Source organism: Oncorhynchus keta, chromosome 8 (assembly GCF_023373465.1).
Source record: "Oncorhynchus keta strain PuntledgeMale-10-30-2019 chromosome 8, Oket_V2, whole genome shotgun sequence".
NCBI lineage: Eukaryota > Metazoa > Chordata > Actinopteri > Salmoniformes > Salmonidae > Oncorhynchus > Oncorhynchus keta.
The window spans coordinates 19,548,381-19,569,209 of NC_068428.1; the positions used below are offsets into that span (position 1 = coordinate 19,548,381).

The 20,829-nt window shown below is 46.4% G+C and overlaps 1 protein-coding gene across 5 annotated transcripts in view; it reads left to right on the forward strand.

The window, feature by feature from the left end:
- The window catches only part of LOC118386956 (protein enabled homolog), a 159,022-nt gene that overhangs the window by 60,223 nt on the left and 77,970 nt on the right, over positions 1-20,829 (forward strand). For all 5 annotated transcript variants that reach the window (XM_052523753.1, XM_052523754.1, XM_052523752.1 and 2 more), the window contains exon 2: positions 18,119-18,284. In XM_052523753.1, the coding sequence (XP_052379713.1) occupies positions 18,119-18,284 (166 nt within the window). The remainder of the gene's footprint in view (positions 1-18,118; positions 18,285-20,829) is intronic.

A 20,829-nucleotide genomic window follows, 5' to 3' on the forward strand; every position in this document is an offset into this window, starting at 1 on the left:
GTCGCTGCGTTAACAAGCTTTGGCTGAAGAACAATAAAGTTGAATGAATAAACAACATTACTATGCAGATCTGTCTCTGGGCGACCTTGTCAGAAATGAAGAAAGTTATTGCTGAAATGAGAGAGACTCTTTATAGCACACCACGCCCGCTATTCAACAGATTTGTGCAATTTCTTTGTACTTTTTCTGCATTTGTTGTCATTGATCCAGAGAATATTATTTGTCTCAAAGGTCCCTGGGGGAAATGTGTGAAAGGAGAAAGACTGCTTCCTGTTCCTTTAGGTCATTAAAGCAAATTGGTGACAGAGTGTAATTGATGTACACCTACAGTACCAGTCAAAAGTTTGGACACATCTAATCATTCCAGAGTTTTTCTAAACTTTTTTTATTTACTTTTTATCTATTTCCTAAATAGTGAAGACATCAAAACTATGAAACAACACATATGGAATAATGTAGTAACCAAAAAAAATGTAAACAAATCAAAAATAGATTCTTCAAAGTAGCCACCCTTTGCCTTGATGACAGCTTTGTACACTCTTGGCTTTCTCTCAACCAGCTTCATGAGGTAGTCATAAGGTGAATGCACCAATTTGTAAGTCGCTCTGGATAAGAGCGTCGGCTAAATGACTTAAATGTAAATGTTAAATGTAGTCACCTGGAATGCATTTTAATTAACAGGTGTGCATTGTTAAAAGTTCATTTGTGGAATTTCTTTCCTTCTTAATGCGTTTTAGCCAATCAGTTGTGTTGTGACAAGGTAGGGGTGGTATACAGAAGATAGTCCTATTTGGTAAAAGACCAAGTCCATATATTGGCAAGAACAACTCAAATAAGCAATGTCAAATGACAGTCCATCATTACTTTAAGACATGAAGTTCAGTCAATCTGGAAAATTTCAAAAACTTTGAAAGTTTCTTCAAAAACCATCAAGCGCGATGATGAAACGGGCTCATAAGGACCGTCAAAGGAAAGGAAGACCCAGAGTTACTTCTGCTGCAGAGGATAAGTTCATTAGTTATTAGCCTCAGAAATTGCACCCCAAATAAATGCTTCACAGAGTTCAAGTAACAGACACATCTTAACATAAACCGTTCAGAGGAGACTGCGTGAATGAGGTCTTCATGGTTGAATTGCTACAAAGAAACCACTACTAAACGACACCAATAAGAAGAAGACACTTGCTTGAGCCAAGAAACACGAGCAATGGACATTAGACCAGTGGTCCAGATTTTTGGTTCCAACTGCCTTGTCTTTGTGAGACGCAGAATAGGTGAATGTGTAGTTTCCACCGTGAAGCATGGAGGGGGAGATGTGATGGTGTGGGGGTGCTTTGCTCGTGACACTGTCAGTGATTTATTTAGAATTCAAGGCAAACTTAACCAGCATAGCTACCACAGCATTCTGCAGCAATACGCCATCCTATCTGCTTTGCACTTAGTCTCGCTATCATTTGTTTTTCAACAGGACAATGACCCAACACACCTCCAGGCTGTGTAATGGCTATTTGACCAAGAAGGAGAGTGATGGAGTGCTGCATCAAATGACCTGGTCTCCACAATCACCTGACCTCAACCCAATTGAGATGGTTTGGGATGAGTTGGACCGCAGAGTGATGGAAAAGCAGCCAACATGTGCTCAGCATACAGTGGGGCAAAAAAAATATTTAGTCAGCCATCAATTGTGCAAGTTCTCCCACGTAGAAAGATGAGAGAGGCCTGTAATTTTCATCATAGGTACACTTCAACTATGACAGACAAAATGAGAAAAAAAATCCAGAAAATCACATTGTAGGATTTTTTTATGAATTTATTTGCAAATTATGGTGGAAAATAAGTATTTGGTCACCTACAAACAAGCAAGATTTCTGGCTCTCACAAACTTGTAATTTCTTCTTTAAGAGGCTCCTCTGTCCTCCACTCGTTACCTGTATTAATGGCACCTGTTTGAACTTGTTATCAGTATAAAAGACACCTGTCCACAACCTCAAACAGTCACACTCCAAACTCCACTATGGCCAAGACCAAAGAGCTGTCAAAGGACACCAGAAACAAAATTGTAGACCTGCACCAGGCTGGGAAGACTGAATCTGCAATAGGTAAGCAGCTTGGTTTGAAGAAATCAACTATGGGAGCAATTATTAGGAAATGGAAGACATACAAGACCACTGATAATCTCCCTCGATCTGGGGCTCCACGCAAGATCTCACCCCGTGGGGTCAAAATGATCACAAGAACGGTGAGCAACAATACCAGAACCACACGTGGGGACCTAGTGAATGACCTGCAGAGAGCTGGGACCACAGTAACAAAGCCTACCATCAGTAACACAAATACTTTTTTGTAAATGTAAAAACCGTTGCAGCACAACTGTCTGCAGAGCTGTTAAAGGCATCTGGTGGAGCAGGGAGTCTTTTCCATGTGTTGGTTATCCATTACCTCTGTCTGGGCGTGTGACAGCCCTAATACTTTGAACGGTGTCGCTAACCCAGCTTGGCGAGCTCCTTTTAAAACCCAGCCTTGGCAGAACTTCTACCTCAACTCTCTCTCACTCTCTATCTCTGTCTTTACCTCTCAACCCCTTCTCTCTTTCACTTTCCCCACCTTGCTCTTTCTGATCATTCTTGATATCATGAATTGTCTCATGCGTTCTGGCCCTTTCTGTCCTCCTTCCTAACTTCTCCCCCTTTTTGTTGCTCCTGTCTCCGGACTCTCTCTTCTTCTCTCCCTCCCTTCCCTTCTCACTCTGGTTATGATGTCCTGTAGTGAGGTGACAGTATAGGCGTCAGAGCATTTGGGCAGCTGGGTGTCGTCCTTAGTTTAGCAACAAAAGACACATTTATTCAGCACTCTGTAGTTTCCCTGCCGTTCTCTCTCTGTTGTACATTTCCTTGTGAACTGCCTCGGTTGCCTGTCACTGGTCAAACTCAGCCGTGACCCTTTTCTCACCCCGTGGGCAGAAGAGTGCTGACTTACTGCTTGATTACTCATTCTACTCTTAGTTTCTCAGCTTTCATCCAGACATGCTCAGATGCTGGACAGATAGCGGGGAAGACAGAGGGGATTCTGGTATATCAGTCCTGATGTATGTCCCTTCAGTGGGCTAGGGTTGAAGGGTTGAAGGGCTACTTTAAAGGGGTATTGATTTCCTGGCATTCGGATGTCATGTAGTCATGGAGCGCAGCTGGAAAGGGTGAAGGTGATCTAAGCAAGGTGTCGGTGGTCCTGTACAGTTGAGTGATGAATGGCTCCTCGTCAAGCCTCGCCCACAAATTGATAACGCTGAAGTAGATCATGTGATCATCTGCCACCTGCATGGTGTTGGTGCTTCTGGGAATAAGAGCCTCCTCAAAGTCCCTTCGGGATTCTTTACTTAAGATCCAGGAAGATCTATGATGTTGTCGTCCTCAGCTGCCTGCGCCATTCATTTGACTGAACAATTGGTTCCTGTCAGTGATGTCATGCTTGTCTGAATGTGTGTAGCTATGTCTTCCCCCTATCTGTGAGGTACTGGAGCCTAAATGGCTGTGATTATTGTGAACATGACCAATGGAAAAACACTAATTTGTTTGTGCTTTTAGTAAGGACCACCATCTTCTTCGTGACTCTTGTATGGTCAAGGAAGGAGGAACATCTTAATACTCCATCACTGTTTCAGGCCCTGAATCCCAAGTTGAATGTAATGTTCAATTTCAGCTCTTCTGACTGTCTGGCATTGTGGCTGTGTCTTAGCTGCAGGCTGTAGAAGTGAAAAACGGAATCATTCATGCCTCCTTGATAGTGGTCTTATCTCTCTCTCCACTTTGTTTTGCCTCTGTCTTTCTTTCACTCTTTCTCTCTCTTCCTTTCTCTTCCTGTTCTCGTTTGCTTCTCCCTCTCTCTCTCTCTCTCTCTCTCTCTCTCTCTCTCTCTCTCTCTCTCTCTCTCTCAGCTGCAGGCTGTAGAAGTGAAGAACTGAATCATTCATGCCTCCTTGAGTGGTCTTATCTTTCTCTACACCTCCCTCCTTTTTCTCCCTTTCTCTTACTATCTCTCTCTATTCCTTTTCTTCACTATCTCCTCTCTCTCTCTCGCTCTCTCTTTCTTTCAAGGCTGTGGAGAGATAGATGGCTTTGACTGAGTAACCTGCCAAGCATGCCCCAGCCACCTGTTGTGGCACTAAACTCAAAATACCATCACATACCCAGGAGGTTGGCACAGAGGAGTCTCACACCCCCCTCCCTCGCACCATGTGTGCTCCCGAGAGGTGGTGGGGGAGTGAGGGGAGGCAGGGGTGGGAGAAGGCAGAACTCCTTCTCACATATGGTCAGCCTGGCTTGCCTAGCTTTAGGGGCTTGGCAGTACACAGGTGAATACCACTGCCTGCTGTCAGTTTATGGCTGTGGTGGTTGGGGTACCAAACATATGTGTGTTGCATTTCATTTATAGATCATTTGCACTCTGTTTTTTTGCCATTCTGTGACAGTAAACGTGTCTGTTGTCAGTACATGTTTGGTACTCCTTTGTGAGTGCAGGCCCTAATTGAATCGTACAGCTCTTAATGTGAGACCAGTGTTTTGACAGTTATTGACTTTGCAGGTTGCTGAACGTGTGAGGAGTAGCTCTCATGTAAGTGCTTTTATTCATCTTTGAAATGAATTCCCAGGGCAGATGTATTTTTGTTCTCAACCAGGGTTTTATACTGTCCCCATGAGGAAACAGAAACCGAGGTGGACAATATTGTCAAAATTCATTGTCATTTTTTGTTTAACATGTAAACACACTCTGTGCTGCTCAGTGATTTAAAAGGCTTTGATGATTTGAAACAGGTGTGTAGTGCTCGGGTAAAAACTAAAATGTGCCCCCCTTTGGTTCCCCAGAACCAGGACTGAGAACCAGTGATCTATAGTGAGATGAGTCTCATAAACGAGGTATGGAAATGTTTCTGGAAATGGAAATGCCCAATCAACACTCAGATTAACAGCAGTGTTTATGGGTGCAAGGGTGACTGGGGTCCTGATTAACGACTGTGCATCTGCTGGGCCAGCACTGCTCTGTCCTGTGACCGACTGGGTCCTTATCCTGCAGCTGATTTAACACTCACTCCCGTTCCCATGGCGAACCAACAGCCGCTTCACATGCGGTGAGGTCTGGAATCCCTCCTCTCTCTGCCGCCCACCCTCGCCTCACGCCATGACCAGAATGCATCTGTTCTGTCAGACCTCCTGGGGCCTTATGGACGGGGGGGAAGTAGAATCTTTGGAGTTGGTAGACGTTGTATCAGACCACTGATACAGGGCCAGATATTTTTCACCCCTCTAATGCTTAGACTAAGATTAGGATTATGGGTCTGGTAATCTGATCCAAAATCTGTGGTTAAAGACAACTTTGACCTCAAGCTGTTAAAGTGACGGTGACAAGTGGTAGGGTTCTATGGTTTAATCAGCCAGGGTTAAAAATATCCCCCCTGTTGTAGGGGCTACGACATGGTTAATCCTGTCCTCTCTCACTGTGCTGACAGACTGTTTATAACAAACATGGAGTAGCCCGTATGTAGCCTTTCTTTCACTAGGCAAGTCAGTTAAGAACAAATTCTTACTTACAATGATGGCCTACAGGAGGAGAAGTGTGTGTGTGTGTGTGTGTGTGTGAATGTTGTTGGCTGAAGGTTGTGTGTGGGAGAATGTTTGCTCAAGGGTGTGTGTTGACGTGCAGAGAAAGGCCAGTTTCCCGACCCCAGGAGCAATGCCTTACCCTTAGTGTTCTATACTGGAGCCTACATGCAGAGATGTTACATAAGCCTTTAACACAGATGATTCTGGTCAGGTGCATTCATTTTCAGACAACGGCTCCTCCTTAGCTTTGTAGTTTTATAATCATTATCACCTGCAGGAAGGGAGAATTCCTCCCCGTCAAACGTGCCATGACAACGCTTGGTTCAGGCTCGTTAAGACGCTACGAAACACAGATAATTCTGCCTGGTTATTATGATGAGTATATTCTGGAGGGAGACGCAGATGAGAGAGGAAAGACTGGGTTGGGAGAGGGGGGGGGGGGAAGAAATCTCTGCTGAACTGCGCCCCAGTGTGTGTGTGTGTCGTGATTTCATCTTCTCCAAACGTGATCTTCCTTTAACAACTGGCTGCCTGCGAGGGATGGAGAGGAGAGCGCCTGTTGCCAGGTTACCCCTCTACCACTGTGAAAAGCCGAATTCAGCATCAGCAGCCGTTCACATCACAACGCTAGGCTAGCATGGAGGAGCATCACTGACTGACTGACTGGCTGACTGGCTGACTTGCAGCACCCATGCATCGCTTCATCATGACTCACGGATGCCTTTTTAAGAAGTGGGCATCAACATGAATCAGACAGGGTGGTAGAGCGGAAGGTGGAGGGAGGGACGGACTGCACCACAGAGCGTCTGGCAGCAGTAACAACCGTTGGGCACTGAGTCTTGGGGAGCGTGGAGGTGGGGTGGAGGGGGGCCTGGGGGAGAACCATGCAGCTCCACACCTCCACACACTGCAAGGCTTCCAGCTTCATCCTCAATGAAAGAGCATGCGTCTTGTCTTCCAAAATGGACATCTACCGGTAGGTACTGTAGCCTGCCTGCCTGCCTGCTGTACTGTATAGTGTAATATAGTACTAGATGGGTTGTCTCTCAGTACAGAATGTGTCTTGTCTTCCTCATCAAAGCAACTGTTGCATATTCATGCCAAGCAGAGCCTCTTGGCTTTTGTTGTCTTGAACACATCTTCATGGGTTCGACAGGAGTGGCTTCACATGAAGCCTTGATGTATGACAGAGATATAGGCGAAGGAAGAGTTTGGGCCGTTAATGTCTATTGTGAAATGATTCCCCTGGCATGATGTTGGATATCTTTTTTTGACGCGGATGTCGTTACTGTTACAATGAGTGGTTCCCAGATGCTGCGGTTTCTCTGTTCATCGTATCATTCTGCTGCATCGCTCCCTAAGGAGCTGCGGACATGTACTCTACTGCATGTGGCCGCCGGAACATTAACTAATACATCATGGTAAGCAAAGGAGGATCCTCGTCAAATATTTCTATCAGTTTATTCACATATCAGCCCAATGTGCGCTGACACAAAGTCCTCGTTTGTAACATATACATTTGGGAATGTCACTTCAGGCATGTTGTCAGGCCTCACCAGGGTTCTCTCCCTTTCATTGGAACGTTCCACTGTGGATTGATGCATTAGGAACGAGTCTAGCTTTCGAAATCCAATGTTCAGTAACAACAACAACAACAAACAACTTGGCCAGTCGACCCTGAGCCGAATGAAAACCAGTAGTTCCCAGCCTGCTCTGTTAGGCCACGGGGTGATGGGAGATTGATTGCTGTCTTCCATGTGAATCCCTCTCTGTGACTGGCTGAATGGCCGCATAGGACTCGTCCAGTGAAAAAACTCCAGAAGAGAAACTGCTCACCTGCTACTTTCTCACCGCCCCGCCAGCCACCCTGTAAACACCTGATGAGGTTGGCGGGTTCACAAACACAGTGCTGCTGCTGTCACTCACACACGCTAGCAGTGTGCTCGCAAGGTCAACGCTTCCGGTGGGTTGTGGCAGCATGCAAACTAAGTTTCCCCCTCAAACACCTTCTGTATGACGACATGTTTTTCTTTGGGTTGCAATTGTCTCTGTCATCATTTTGTTGATGTGGAACCTGTTTTGGGTTGTTTTTTTTTGCTTTGTGATTTGAGTTCTGATTCCGTCACACCTGGTGAACGCAGAGGAGGACAGTTTTGGTATGACAACAATGGATTATGATGTCTCTCCCACGCCTCACCACTAGTCCCTTCCTGGTATTCAGAACCCCAGAACGACACACTGTTTCCTCCGCCACTCCCCAGGGGGTCTTTCTGGCGCTCGTTGGCATGGTGCTGTCGAAGGTCAGACCAATTACAGCCAATGAGAGCCGTCTGTCTACCTGTTGATCACACCAGGGAAGGACCCCAGTAATCTTGTGCTCCTCTGGGTCCTATGGTGAATGGCTTCATTAGGGTGGAACTGAATCCACAGGGATGTTTTCAGTGTTCTTCACATGATGTTTTTTCCCTGAAAAGGTCCATTTGAATTTGACTTGCTTCCTTGGACCTGACGCAGTTACTTGAATCCAGTGTTACTCTGTGTTGTAAGTGTTGAGGTTCCACTCAACAAGCTTGCTCAGGTGAACAAGAGAAGGTACTGACTCTTGTCATCTGGCCTGAAGATGCACTGAGAATATCACATGTTCATAACGAAGCTTCACAGAAGCGAATCAAGTTGAGTCCCATTTCCACTAATCTCCTGAAAGCAAGCAAGGGCCTCCTGTTCCAGCTGAGCTACATTTCACATGTTAATTGTGCCCAAGTACTTTGCGCTCGCCTCTACTGCATGAGGCCTAGTGTGAACAGCCCACAAAGTCATCGTTATAAAGGTATTAGCGCTCAGTCAGTCGCCTCCCAACTGGCCCTTTTTTAGAGTGTGTTCCTGTCTGTGTGCCAGTCGACTAAGAGCTGCCTCCCCTGGCTCGTCAACACAGCCCATCTACTGGAGCTGTGGCCCCAGCATGCCAGCTAGAAGAGATCACCTAAGGGGCCCGCCCGCCTATTTTTACAGTGATCATGCCTCACATTGTCCTGCCTAGTGAGCAGCATGAATGAACACTGGCTCTCGCTATCTCTCCCTTTCCATCTTTGTCTATATATCCCTCTCTTCCCACCCAATCTGCTGGTGTTATGGATGATTCATGGCAGTGAGTGTTTGTAAGCTGTCAGCTCCCTCTGTGCTGTACTGGGTTGGGTAGGGTTGGTGGTGGGGAGGAGTGGGCTGCCTGTGTATGGCTGTCGTGGAGGATAATCAGACTGCATTGTGTAATGACAGAGTCCAGGCTGTGGCCATAAGTCTTACTCGCTGTGCGTAGTAACAGTTGTTTTACATTCTCTCGATTCTTCACTCTCCCTCCCCACCCGGGGTCATAGTGACACACACACACCGTCACACACAAAGGCAATAGGTCAGTCAGTCCCTCCTGTCTGATATTCATCAGGTGTGTGTGTGTGTGTGTGTGTGTGTGTGTGTGTGTGTGTGTGTGTGTGTGTGTGTGTGTGTGTGTGTGTGTGTGTGTGTGTGTGTGTGTGTGTGTGTGTGTGTGTGTGTGTGTGTGTGTGTGTGTGTGTGTGTGTGTGTGTGAGTGAAATAGTGAGAGATTAATGGTTAAGTCTAGGAGTGTCTCACTCTCACAGCTATGTGGAAGCAGCCAGGGATCCACATTAAAAACCCACCCACATACACACAGTGTTGCTAAGGCGATGGCTGTAGTTTCTCTCAGCCTATTAAAAGACTGGAGGAAATGTCAATGAAGGATTGTGACTAGTGTAGCAGGGCTGAGGAGAGGGGACTCACTACATATTTCTACAACATGCAAATAGACGATGAGGAACTGACATTTATCACGCATAGTCTACCCCCTACCCCAATACTCTACCCCCCTACCCCCATAGTTTACCCCCCTACCCCAATACTCTACCCCCTACCCCCATAGTTTACCCCCTACCCCAATAGTCTACCCCCATAGTCTACCCCAATAGTCTACCCCCATAGTCTACCCCCATAGTCTACCCCCATAGTCTACCCCCTACCCCTATAGTCTACCCCCTACCCCAATAGTCTACCCCCATAGTCTACCCCCCTACCCCCATAGTCTACCCCTACCCCCATAGTCTAACCCCTACCTCCATAGTCTAACCCCTACCTCCATAGTCTACCCCCATAGTCTACCCCCCTACCCCAATAGTCTACCCCACCCCCTACCCCCTACCCTACCCCCCTATCCCCATAGTCTACCCCCCTACCCCCATAGTCTACCCCCCCCATCCTTGTTACTAGTTTCACCTGGTGAGATTGAGGGGCGTGCAGTGAAAACTCAGAGGAGGATATTATGGGAATGAAAATGAATTTATTTTCTGCTCTCTCTTTCCACTGGGAATGTTCCCCCTGCACTCTGACATGCTGTGAAGGGGATGGAGAGCAACACACATGCGTAGGCACACACACACACACACACACACACACACACACACACACACACACACACACACACACACACACACACACACACACACACACACACACACACACACACCTTGTCTTTTAGGGACCAGTCAAAGTTGTCAGTACAAATTGTAACCATTTTAAGGCAACAGCTTGGACTCAAACTCCTGAATCTGCTGTTGAGTAATGCTACTCCTGATGACCAAGGCTATTCTTTCTATTTCTGTTACATTATTTAGTCAGTTCCAAAAAATGTAGTGTATTCATGTTATTTCTTTCTTACACTGGGACTGACAGTGCTAACAAGACCACAAAGTGCTCCAATGCTCCTGCTAGAAACGATCCTGGCTACAGATCGCTATGTTGTCTAGCCAACTCTTATAACGATCTGCCACGGACTGTTGTCATGCCAGACATGTTTGCTAGAGCACATACAGATGGGACCAGACTGTCGATGAACCGTTTCACGAAGCAAATGAATTCCTTATTGATGACATCGTCACTCGGGTGTCTTAAGTTGTATACACGTTGAAGCGGAGGGAGAGGGCACGATGTTTCCGTGATTAGCCTGCTGGCGTCAACCTTGATACTGGATCTCCCATATATTTCTCAGCAGAGGCCAGGTGCTGTTGGTCCTACTTCTAGCCGAGGGGAACACCTCCACCTGACTGGGACTCTACTAAGACCTGTGTGTCACCACTGTTTTATGTCAATGTGAACTCTAGTGTTGTTGTGTTTCCATCAGGACTTGGGGTGAGCAGAATGAACAACCTCTGCATCAACACTGTTGCTTTGTGAGAAGGTGTTAAAGTTCACAGACATGGTTTGTTATGTAAACGCCACTGAAGAGCACCAGTGGCCCGGCATTGGCCCAAGTCAGAGCAGGTCCACCCGGAGCCATGGTCCAGTGTAGATGGAAAAATACAAGTCTGAGGCTTTTGGGTTAAACACTAGGGTATATCTCAGATAGAAACCCAACATTATGTTGAGGCTCTGAAACTCAACACCTCCACCTACAATGGGCCTCTAACAGTTTGAGGACCAGCAGGCTTCTGGCACCTCAATCATCACTGAGTTTTCAGCAGTGGCATTTCTCACCGCTTCCCTTCTGCTCTTCTATATGCTGAGAGGAATGTAGAGTGTTGTCTGCTCCAGGTTTGTAGGTGGTGAACCGGAGGAGTGTATAAACTACCTCTATGGATGTTTGCTGAGCAAACAATCGCGCCACATTCTGTGATCTGTTGAAGGAAGAGCTCTTGAAATGGAACAGTCCACTATCTGCACACATGATGAGTTGTAAGGCTAAAGTGTTGTCCCATGTCTAGCCAGCAGTACTCTGGTGTCAGGCTAGCCCTGAGCTTCTGCTCCTCCTCACTCCTGTGTGATTGACACTAGCCAGGGGCCACCTGAGAGGTGCTGGTTGTAAGGAAAAGTGGGGACTAGTACTGTACTGGCATTCTCACTCTGCTGCACTGAATGCCCATGTGGGGAGGTGTGCTGTCCTGCTGCACACTCCAGTTGCGTTGTGTATGCGTTTGCACTTTCTGGGTTTGGGAAATATCTTGGCAACCAGCCGTTGGTGGATCAAAGCGTTATAGGCTCACCCTAGTGGTGTTTGTCTACAATCTACCGTGCATTGGGAAAGTGCTCAGATCTTTTCCACATTTTGTTACATTACATCCTTATTCTAAAATGGATTAACATTTTTTTCCCCTCATCAGTCTACACACAATACCCCATAATGGCAATGCAAAAACAGGTTTAGATTTGTTTGCAAATTTATCAACAAAAAATATATACATTAAATATCACATTTAGATAAGTATTCAGACCCTTTACTCAGTACTTTGTGGAAGCACCTTTGGCAGCTATTACAGCCTTGACTCTTCGTGGGTATAACACTACAAGCTTGGCATATCTGTATTTGGGTTGATTCTACCATTCTTCTCTGCAGATCCTCTCAAGCTCTGTCAGGTTGGATGGAGAGCATTGCTGCACAGCTATTTTCAGGTCTTTCCAGAGATGTTCGATTGGCTTCAAGTCCGGGCTCTGGCTGGGCCACTCAAGGACATTCAGAGACTTGTCCGGAAGCCACTCCTGCGTTGTCTTGGCTGTTTGCTTAGGGTCGTTGTCATCTTTCCCTCAATCCTGACTAGTCTCCCAGTCCCTGCCACTGAAAAACATCCCCACAGAATGATGCTGCCACCACCATGCTTCACCGTAGGGATGGCGCCAGGTTTCCTCACGACCAGGATGTCGTGCCTTGTACTGAGGAGTGGCTTCCGTCTGGCCACTCTACCATAAAGGCCGGATTTGGTGGAGTGCTACAGAGATGGTTGTCCTTCTGGAAGTTTCTTCCATCTCAACAGAGGAAATCTGGAGCTCTTTCAGAGTGATCATCGAGTTCTTCCCTGATCAAGACCCTTGTTCCCCGATTGCCAGACAGCCAGCTCTAGGAAGAGTGTTGGTGGTTCAAAACTTTTTCCATTTAAACATGATGGAGGCCATTGTGTTCTTGGGACCATCAATGCCGCAGACATTTTTTGGTACTCTTCCCCAGATCTGTGCCTCGACACAGTCCTGTCTTGAAGCTCTATGGACAATTCCTTCGAACTCATGGCATGGTTTTTGCTCTGACATGAACCGTCGAACTGTGGGATCTTATATAGACAGGTGTGTGCCTTTCCAAATCATGTCCAATCAATTGAATTTACGACAGGTAAAACATCTCAAGGATGATCAATGGAAACAGGATGCACCTGAGCTCAATTTCTTGTCTCATAGCAAAGGGTCTGAATACTTATGCAAATAAGGTATTTCTGTTTTTATTTGTAATAAATTTGCAAACAATTCTAAAAACCTGTTTTTGCTTTGTCATTACAGGGTATTGTGTGTAGACTGATGAGGGGATTTTTTTTTTTAGAATAAGGCTGTAATGTAGAAAAATGTGGAAAAAGGGAAGGAGTCTGAATACTTTCCGAATGCACTGTATGCGTCGGTGTGTCCCGTAGGAGTCCTCACTCAGACTCTACTGGAATTTTTGCGTCCAGTTGGAGTCTTCAGCCCTAACTTTGAACCAGGCCCTCAATATGTCTACGACTGCCTGTCGGCCTCCCCTAACTCCTTCCCCATCCCCTAATGCCTTACAGATGGACTGGCTGGCTGGAAGAAGGCTCTTGTTTCCCCTCACTGACATGTGGTTGAGAATGCTGAACTGACAGATCCATATTGTGTTGGTTCACTGTGGAGATGATAAATCCCCCTGGTGTGTTTCATGAGACCCTCTCCAGGTAAATGAAAATTATTAGATGACTGAGGTACTCTGACTACTTATCTGACTGTTTCTAGGTAGCGTCTAGTAGGTTGTACAGCCTCCCTGTGTTTATTTCTGGATGCTACTACGCCCTTGCCATCTCTGTCTGCAGTGGGCAGTGAATCTGCCCCAGTGTTGGGTGTTCTGTGGATGGGTTGGAGCCAGATGCGCCTGTCTCTCATCACTGCTCCATGAACAGCCCCCCCAGCCCTCAACCCTGGTCCTCTCATCCAGCCACAGGAGCCACATAGATGTGGTCCCCAGCATCCTCTGTGAGTCAGAGCAGACACCATGGAAATTCCATTCTCTTCTGTCTTCGGGCCTCAGAGCTGAGTCAAAGCCCAAAACAAACATGTTCTATCGAAATCTACTCAGAGCCTCAACATTAGTTGTGGGGAAAAACACTGTCCTTCGTGTTTCTTTGTCTTACTTGGTTTTGTTTAGATTTTACAGGGTTTGTCCACTTTTTTTTCAGCTTGGAAACGGGCCTCTGCCCAGACTATGAGTGTAGAGCCTAGTTCAGCCTCTTATTAAAGCCAACAATAGCCATGGCATTAAAACTGCGGACAGGTACCTATGCCAACATTCCTGTTTGTTCAATCCTAACCACTGCATGCAAGTACACAATTTAGAGATCAGGATTTCCTCTGCTCTCTCTGTGGCCATGTGGAAAATACACATGGCAGCTGTATAGGGGTACTGAGAGCAGACTGAGAGGAACTAATGGGGAGAAGAGAGGCTCTGAATTGGATCAGGACTTTAATGAGGGAGTCTGGGTCTACTCAACTTAGCATTAAGGCAACACGATACGAGAGAGAGAGAGACAGGCCACTGTCCTTTCGCTTTGTTTTCCTACACAGCTAGCGACACATCTACTTGGTAGGCAGGACTCCACAACAACCTCCATTGAGAAGCTAGCTTCTTTTCTTTACATTTGCTTGGCTTTACAGCCATTCTTCCTATTCCCATTAGCTTCACAGTGATGTGAAGAGCCTTTTGGGGTCTCTCAGTCTCTGTGTTATGACAACAGTAAGCCGTGGTACACTAACACGCATTACTCAACCCATATGTGTTTGGGAGGGTGGTCAGCCAATGGCAGCCATTGCTTAGATGACTGTGCAGATTTTGGGGTGAAAGAAGTGAAAATTAAGGGGTAATGAGCAACCTCTGATCCGACCGCTGATTTTTATGGGCAGTCCACCACCAAAGCCATGTTGCTGCCTCAAGCTCACTCGGAGGGCTGAGAATGCACTAGAAGGCATGTTCCCGCTGCCTTGGACACTTGGTTTGGGGTTGGATTCCTCTGGGTTTCAGTTTCCTGTGGTTGGAAAGTGGTGGTGGATCGGAGCCTTAGTTAGGTTCCAGATTCTCTCTGGTGGTTTAGAAGAGAGCACTATACTTTATTACACGACTCCTACAAGAGTCCCGTGAAACAAGGAAACCGGTGGAAATGTGGAACAAGGGAATCTTGATATAAGAGCTTGGTTATCAAATGTATTTGAGTACTGATTAGAGCAGTAGCCCATGAATAAATGAGTGTTTTATTTCCATTGTTCTTCTCCATTCATTTGCATTGTATATTATGCCCCAGTTCGTGGTTGACGTGAGAGTATAACTGATTTTGACCATGTCCTTTACTATTCCATGTCACCATTATGTGTTATTCTCCAGTTCTACTGAAGACTGTAGGGTTTCTATTGTTGTCCATTAGGAGCATATTAAGGTGCGCTGTAGTGTCAGGTGTGTTCACACTGGGAAGGTGTGTGTGTGTGTGTGTGTGTGTGTGTGTGTGTGTGTGTGTGTGTGTGTGTGTGTGTGTGTGTGTGTGTGTGTGTGTGTGTGTGTGTGTGTGTGTGTGTGTGTGTGTGTGTGTGTGTGTGAGAGACTAGGACGCTGGCTGTGTATTGGGATAAGTGGGTTCATGTCTCTTGGCAGGTTATCAGTACTCTGTCACTACAGACAGACTACAGCAGGCAGGCAGATATAGAACTGCCTGGTGAAAGCAATTCAGGTCTGATGATAGTCAGGGTAGCTAATGGAAAGCAAAAATGGAATGATGATTTCCTCGGATGAAAGAGCATAGATCACCTTCTAGCGCCGCCACGAATATAATGAGCTTTAGTTACAATACTGTTTTTTAAAATAAAAAAACAACTATCTGTGAGTGGTCTTAAAGAGTAATTGGTGCTGAGACTCAGGTTCCCTGTTGTTGACAAAGCAATTTGCTTGTTGCAATTACCTTCTAATGGACAGCCAGTAACCACAGCTGTTATTATGTCTGTGCCTACCCTGCTTTCATGGGTCATCGTGTCGTAGATGGAGTGATGCTTGTCTCAGTGAGCAAGAGGTTGCTTTGTGTTTATAGCTGTTTTCCTTTGAAGAGAGAGGCTGGTGACCTTCATGGCTATGTCTGTTTGGCAGGGCATAGTTCATTTGTTATACTGCTATATGCTGATGGGTGCTGACAGTGAGGCGTGGGTTGGGTTCTCCCTTGCAGAGGGAGTGAGATGACAAAGGTACTGCTGAGTAAGAGACCCTCCCTCTTCCATTCCAAAGCATCCGCTTCCCACATCAAGTCTGGGAGCTCTGCGCCTCCCTCTAGGGCCTGTTCGTGTTTCGCCAGCTTTGCAATTCCTCTTATTCTCTTCTTTTCTACCTTCGAGAGCAATTCCTCAAAAGTCTCAGGTCTCTCTGCCATCCCCGGTCTGACTAGAGATCAATAATCAGGAAATGACCGCTAGATGAAATTGAGTCTGATGTATCACGCTGCGGAGAGGAGATGCATGTTTCAAACCTCTTTCAAAGACAAAAGTGGAAAACAGGCTTTCCCCTGCATGGTTTAATGTTGTCGAACAACACTCCCTTCTCTCCTGCTGACACTCACCTGAGAGAGGTTATGTGGCGGTTCTCTTCCCCAGGGCCTCTACCCTCTCTCTTTTTTTGCTCTTTCTTTCTCACTATTTTTCTCCTCTGTCTTTCTTTCTCTTTGCCTCTCTCTCTTCACATTCTGCCCCTCTCTCTCCTGTCTGTCTCCTCCTGTTGGAGTAGTTGCTATGGAGTGGGAGGGAGGGTGAAGGATGTTGGTGAATAATTTACTGCCTGACAGGGCCTTGGCCTAATTGTTTTGTTCTGCTGGTCGGTAACAGAGTTGGCCAAGTCTCAAATGACACCCACTACTGCAGCCTATATAGTGCATTAGTTGTGACCAGAGCCCAGGAGTGTGGTGGTGGTGTGTAGTTACCAAGACTCTGTTAAATACTAGGCCTAGGCTGAATGGTTTCCCTTCTGCAGGTGAACTGCCCATGTATATTACACACTCACCCTGATATGCTCTCTATATATACTAAAGTATGTGGACACCCCTTCAAATGAGTGGATTCGGCTATTTCAGCCACAGCCGTTGCTGACTGGTGTATAAAATCTCAGCACATAGCCATGCAATCTCCATAGACAAACATTGGCAGTAGAATGGTCTTAGTGAAGAGCTCAGGGACTTAAAATGTGGCACTGTCATAGGGTGTCACCTTTCCAACAAGTCAGTTTGTCAAATTTCTGCCCTGCTAGGGCTTCTCCGGTCAACTGTAAGTGCTGTTGTTATGGTGAAGTGAAAACGCCTAGGAGCAACAGCAGTGGTAGGCCACACAAGCTCACAGAACGCGACTGCTGAACCGTGTAAAAATTGACTGTCCTCGGTTGCAACACTCACACCAAACTACCTTTGGAGCAATGTCAACACAAGAACTGTTCGTCAGGAGCTTCATGAAATGGGTTGTCATGGCCGAGCAGCCGCACACAAGCCTAAGATCAACATGCGCAATGCCAAGCATCGGTTGGAGTGGTGTAAAGCTCGCCGCCATTGGACTCTGGAGCAGTGGAAACGTGTTCTCTGTGATGAATCACACTTCGTCATCTGGCAGTCCGATGGACTAATCTGGGTTTAGTGGGTGCCAGGAGAATGCTACCTGTCCCAATGCATAGTGTCAACTACCAACTATAAAGTTTGGTGGAGGATAAATAATGGTCTGGGGCAGTTTTTCATAGTTTGGGCTAGGCCCCTTAGTTCCAGTGAAGTAACGTCTTAATGCTACAGCATACAATGACATTCTAGACGATTCTGTACTTCCAACTTTGGGGAAACAGTCCATTTCCTGTTTCAGAATGACAATGCCCCCGTTCACAAAGCGAGGTCCATACAGAAATGGTTTGTCGATCGGTGTGGAAGTACTTGACTGGTCTGGAACCTGACCTCAACCCCATTTAACACCTTCGGAATGAGTTGTAACGCCGACTGCGAGCCAGGGCCAATCGCCCAATATCAGTGCCCGACCTCACTAATGCTCTTGTGGCTGAATGGAAGCAAGTCCCCGCAGCAATGTTCCAACATCTAGTGGACGGCCTTCCCAGAAGAGCTGTTATAGCAGCAAAGGGGGCCCAAATCCATATTAATGCCCATGATTTTGGAATGAGATGTTTGACTAGCAGATGTCCACATACTTTTGGTCCTTGTAGTGTATCTTAATGGATAGTTGACACCCCCTTAGACCATTCTCGTTTTAATCATGTCAGATCCCATCATGTAAACGACTCCTCCAATACCATTATCCGCTCAGACACCCACTCTTCCAGTTCCTGACTTTCAGGAGACCACAAATGTTGTTGTACTGGACAGGCTTGATTAACTCTGATCAACTGTTTTGGCTAGAAACCAATGTCCCCTTTGTGTACTGCTGTTTAACGTGTGCCCCCCTGTTTCTCTCTCCTCTCTGCAGTGAACAGAGTATCTGTCAGGCGCGGGCCGCTGTCATGGTGTATGACGATGCCAATAAGAAATGGGTTCCAGCCGGCGGCTCCACGGGCTTCAGCAGAGTGCACATATACCACCACACGGGCAACAACGCCTTCCGGGTGGTGGGACGCAAAATACAGGACCATCAGGTGAGTCCGTGGGGACAGCTCAGGACTGGATGATTTGAGGAGTATGTAGTGCTTGAGAAGACTTTCTGAATGCAATAGAAATACTGTAGAAGTTGTCGTTTGTTTGAAGTGGGACCAGGACTTCACGTGGCTGAACCCTGCGCTGGTCGGAGTTCTTTACGTTATTCCGTCTCTGACGTGTTTCATTTGGGGTAGTAGCCTGGCAGCCATCTTGCTTGTCTCAGTGTCTCTCAGGAATGATCCAGCTCTGTAAACAAATAGGAGAGCCCTGCTGCTCCACTAGTCACTGTCACATCACAGCCGTGACTGGACTGCTAGAGCCAAGCTCTCACAAACATACACCTGTCAGTGTGTTTGTCCCTTGTCCAAGACTAAAGCCCACGGTCAGCTAAAGAGTCAATAGACAACAACCGCATATGGATCCATGCCAGAGAGGAAACGTAACAGTCTCCTGTATTCCTCTACTCTCTCTGACTGGTTTACTGCTTTTACTCTGTACGATATGATCTGGCCAGGCAGCCAGAGATACACATCTGCATTTAATGAAGGGAACATTTATGTGGAAAATGAGTGGATGACCTGTGTTTTAGGAAAAATAGGATACATATTTGGAGAAACAAGACACTAGGTGCTGCTGATTTGTTTCCACGGTACCAGACTACAGCTCTCCGATTGGATTAGTGTTGGCGCTGATTGTTGTCTGTTTGGTGTTTGTTTGTTATTTGGTAGCCCTCTGTGTGTGTTGCTAGCTTCCACAATGCAGCTGACCCTTGCCCAAACCCATCTCCTGGGTTTTTAACTGAATTCCCCTCTATATTCAGTTATGTCCAGGGGAACTCTTGTTTTCCCTCTTTGTCGCCTGCTATTCTCATTACAAACATGTTGGTTTCCCTTAGAGTGGTTTCCCTGAAATAGACTTAAAGGAAGCCATGATGGGCTGTTTTCAGCATTGAGAGTGAATAGGTTTTAGTAGAGGTTTATTATACTGCCTGGGTTGGGACTGAACAGATGGTTAGCTTGGTCTGATGGATCCTGCGTGTGTCCTGTAAGAGTTAACTCTACATGTCTGGGAGTATCTCTCTGTCAGTGCATCAGACTGTTGGGATTTAGTAGATTTCACTGTAACGGTGCTAGCGGATAAACTTGCACAGAGAGCACTTCTGCCAGTCCATTAGTTGGGGGATGATCACTATAGGATCCCGTCTGTTGCATCCCAGAACATCAGTGCTGTTTCCCAGGGCCTCGTTGCCATGCAGGAAGAGTGTTTGTGGAGATGGCTGAGTGCAGTACTAGTGTAGTCCACTGAGGCACTGTCTACATCCAGAGCCACTGCAGGCCAGGGGCCTTTTCTGCAGTAGCAGATCCTGTTAAAAACTCCTGTCTCAGGAGAAGCCAATGGAGAGATGGAGCAGCGTAGGACAGGTCAGACGAGTGGAGAATAGAGGCACTGTTTGTTGGCCGGTTAACTCTGAAAGCATATTTTCTTCTGGGTCTCGTATCCTTGTTTATTAGGATTATCTTACTATCCCAGAAGCATTATGAACTGAAATAAATATTTGAAGTCATTTAGATTTTTTACGAATTATCTTTGAAAGACAGGGTCCTGAAAAAGGGCCGTGTATTTTTTTTGCTGAGTTAGATAGCTACTGGACTCAGCCGTTTAGTCCTTCTGACGTGTTTCTGGTCAGGACCATGCAGTGATGGAGACAGAGCTGTTGGAGCGTAGTGGTCAGACATGAACATGCAGGTCACAGTGGGCCCCTTGGTGCACAGAACTTCCAACAGAACCTCCATCCTGCGGGACTTGCGGGCCCCGACGGAGATCATTGCAGTGCAGTCTGCATTTTTCATGCTGCGGACGGTCAGGCGACTTTGAGATGAAAATAGTTATTTTTGGTCCCGCAGATTGTTTGTAAAACGGTCTTCTTTCTGCTTTGCTAGTATGGGTTATCCTAGGCATGGCTGTTGGATTAAAACCACCTCTTTGTCATGTTATTCACACACTCAGTAGCCTACCTCCTCCCCTAGTTGGGTGTGATCAACATCAAGTGTGCCTATACAGTATTTGTGGTCTCCTTGAAATGGAGTAGGCTGCCTATGCATGGGCGGAGAGCCAGGTGGCAGTTGTCTTTCCAAGGAAATTAACCTCCTAAATATGATTTAGGCTAAAGTTGACCAAATTGCCTGGAAAGAAATATTGATCACCTATATTTGTCTTCGTCTGAAAACCGCCCCACTCCTAAAATGTAGGCTATATGCTAAATGTAGCTTGAGAGAAAGTGCAGAAGTGTCCTCTCTCTCACCCACTCTGCGCTCTTCAAACTACATCTATCCTATTGGCTGATGTATCCCAGTAATACCGATAGCCTAATATAACGGCCACGTGAGAATTGCTGGTAATTTAACAACTCTTGATATTGCCTATAGGGTGCAAAATTCCTGGAAAATGGCTGGCAAGTTAGCTTCGTTACTTATGCCTAAGATATCATTGTGGGACTGCGGTTGGGTTCGGGACCAGATCTTCCGGGAGCGGGTGGGAATCGGG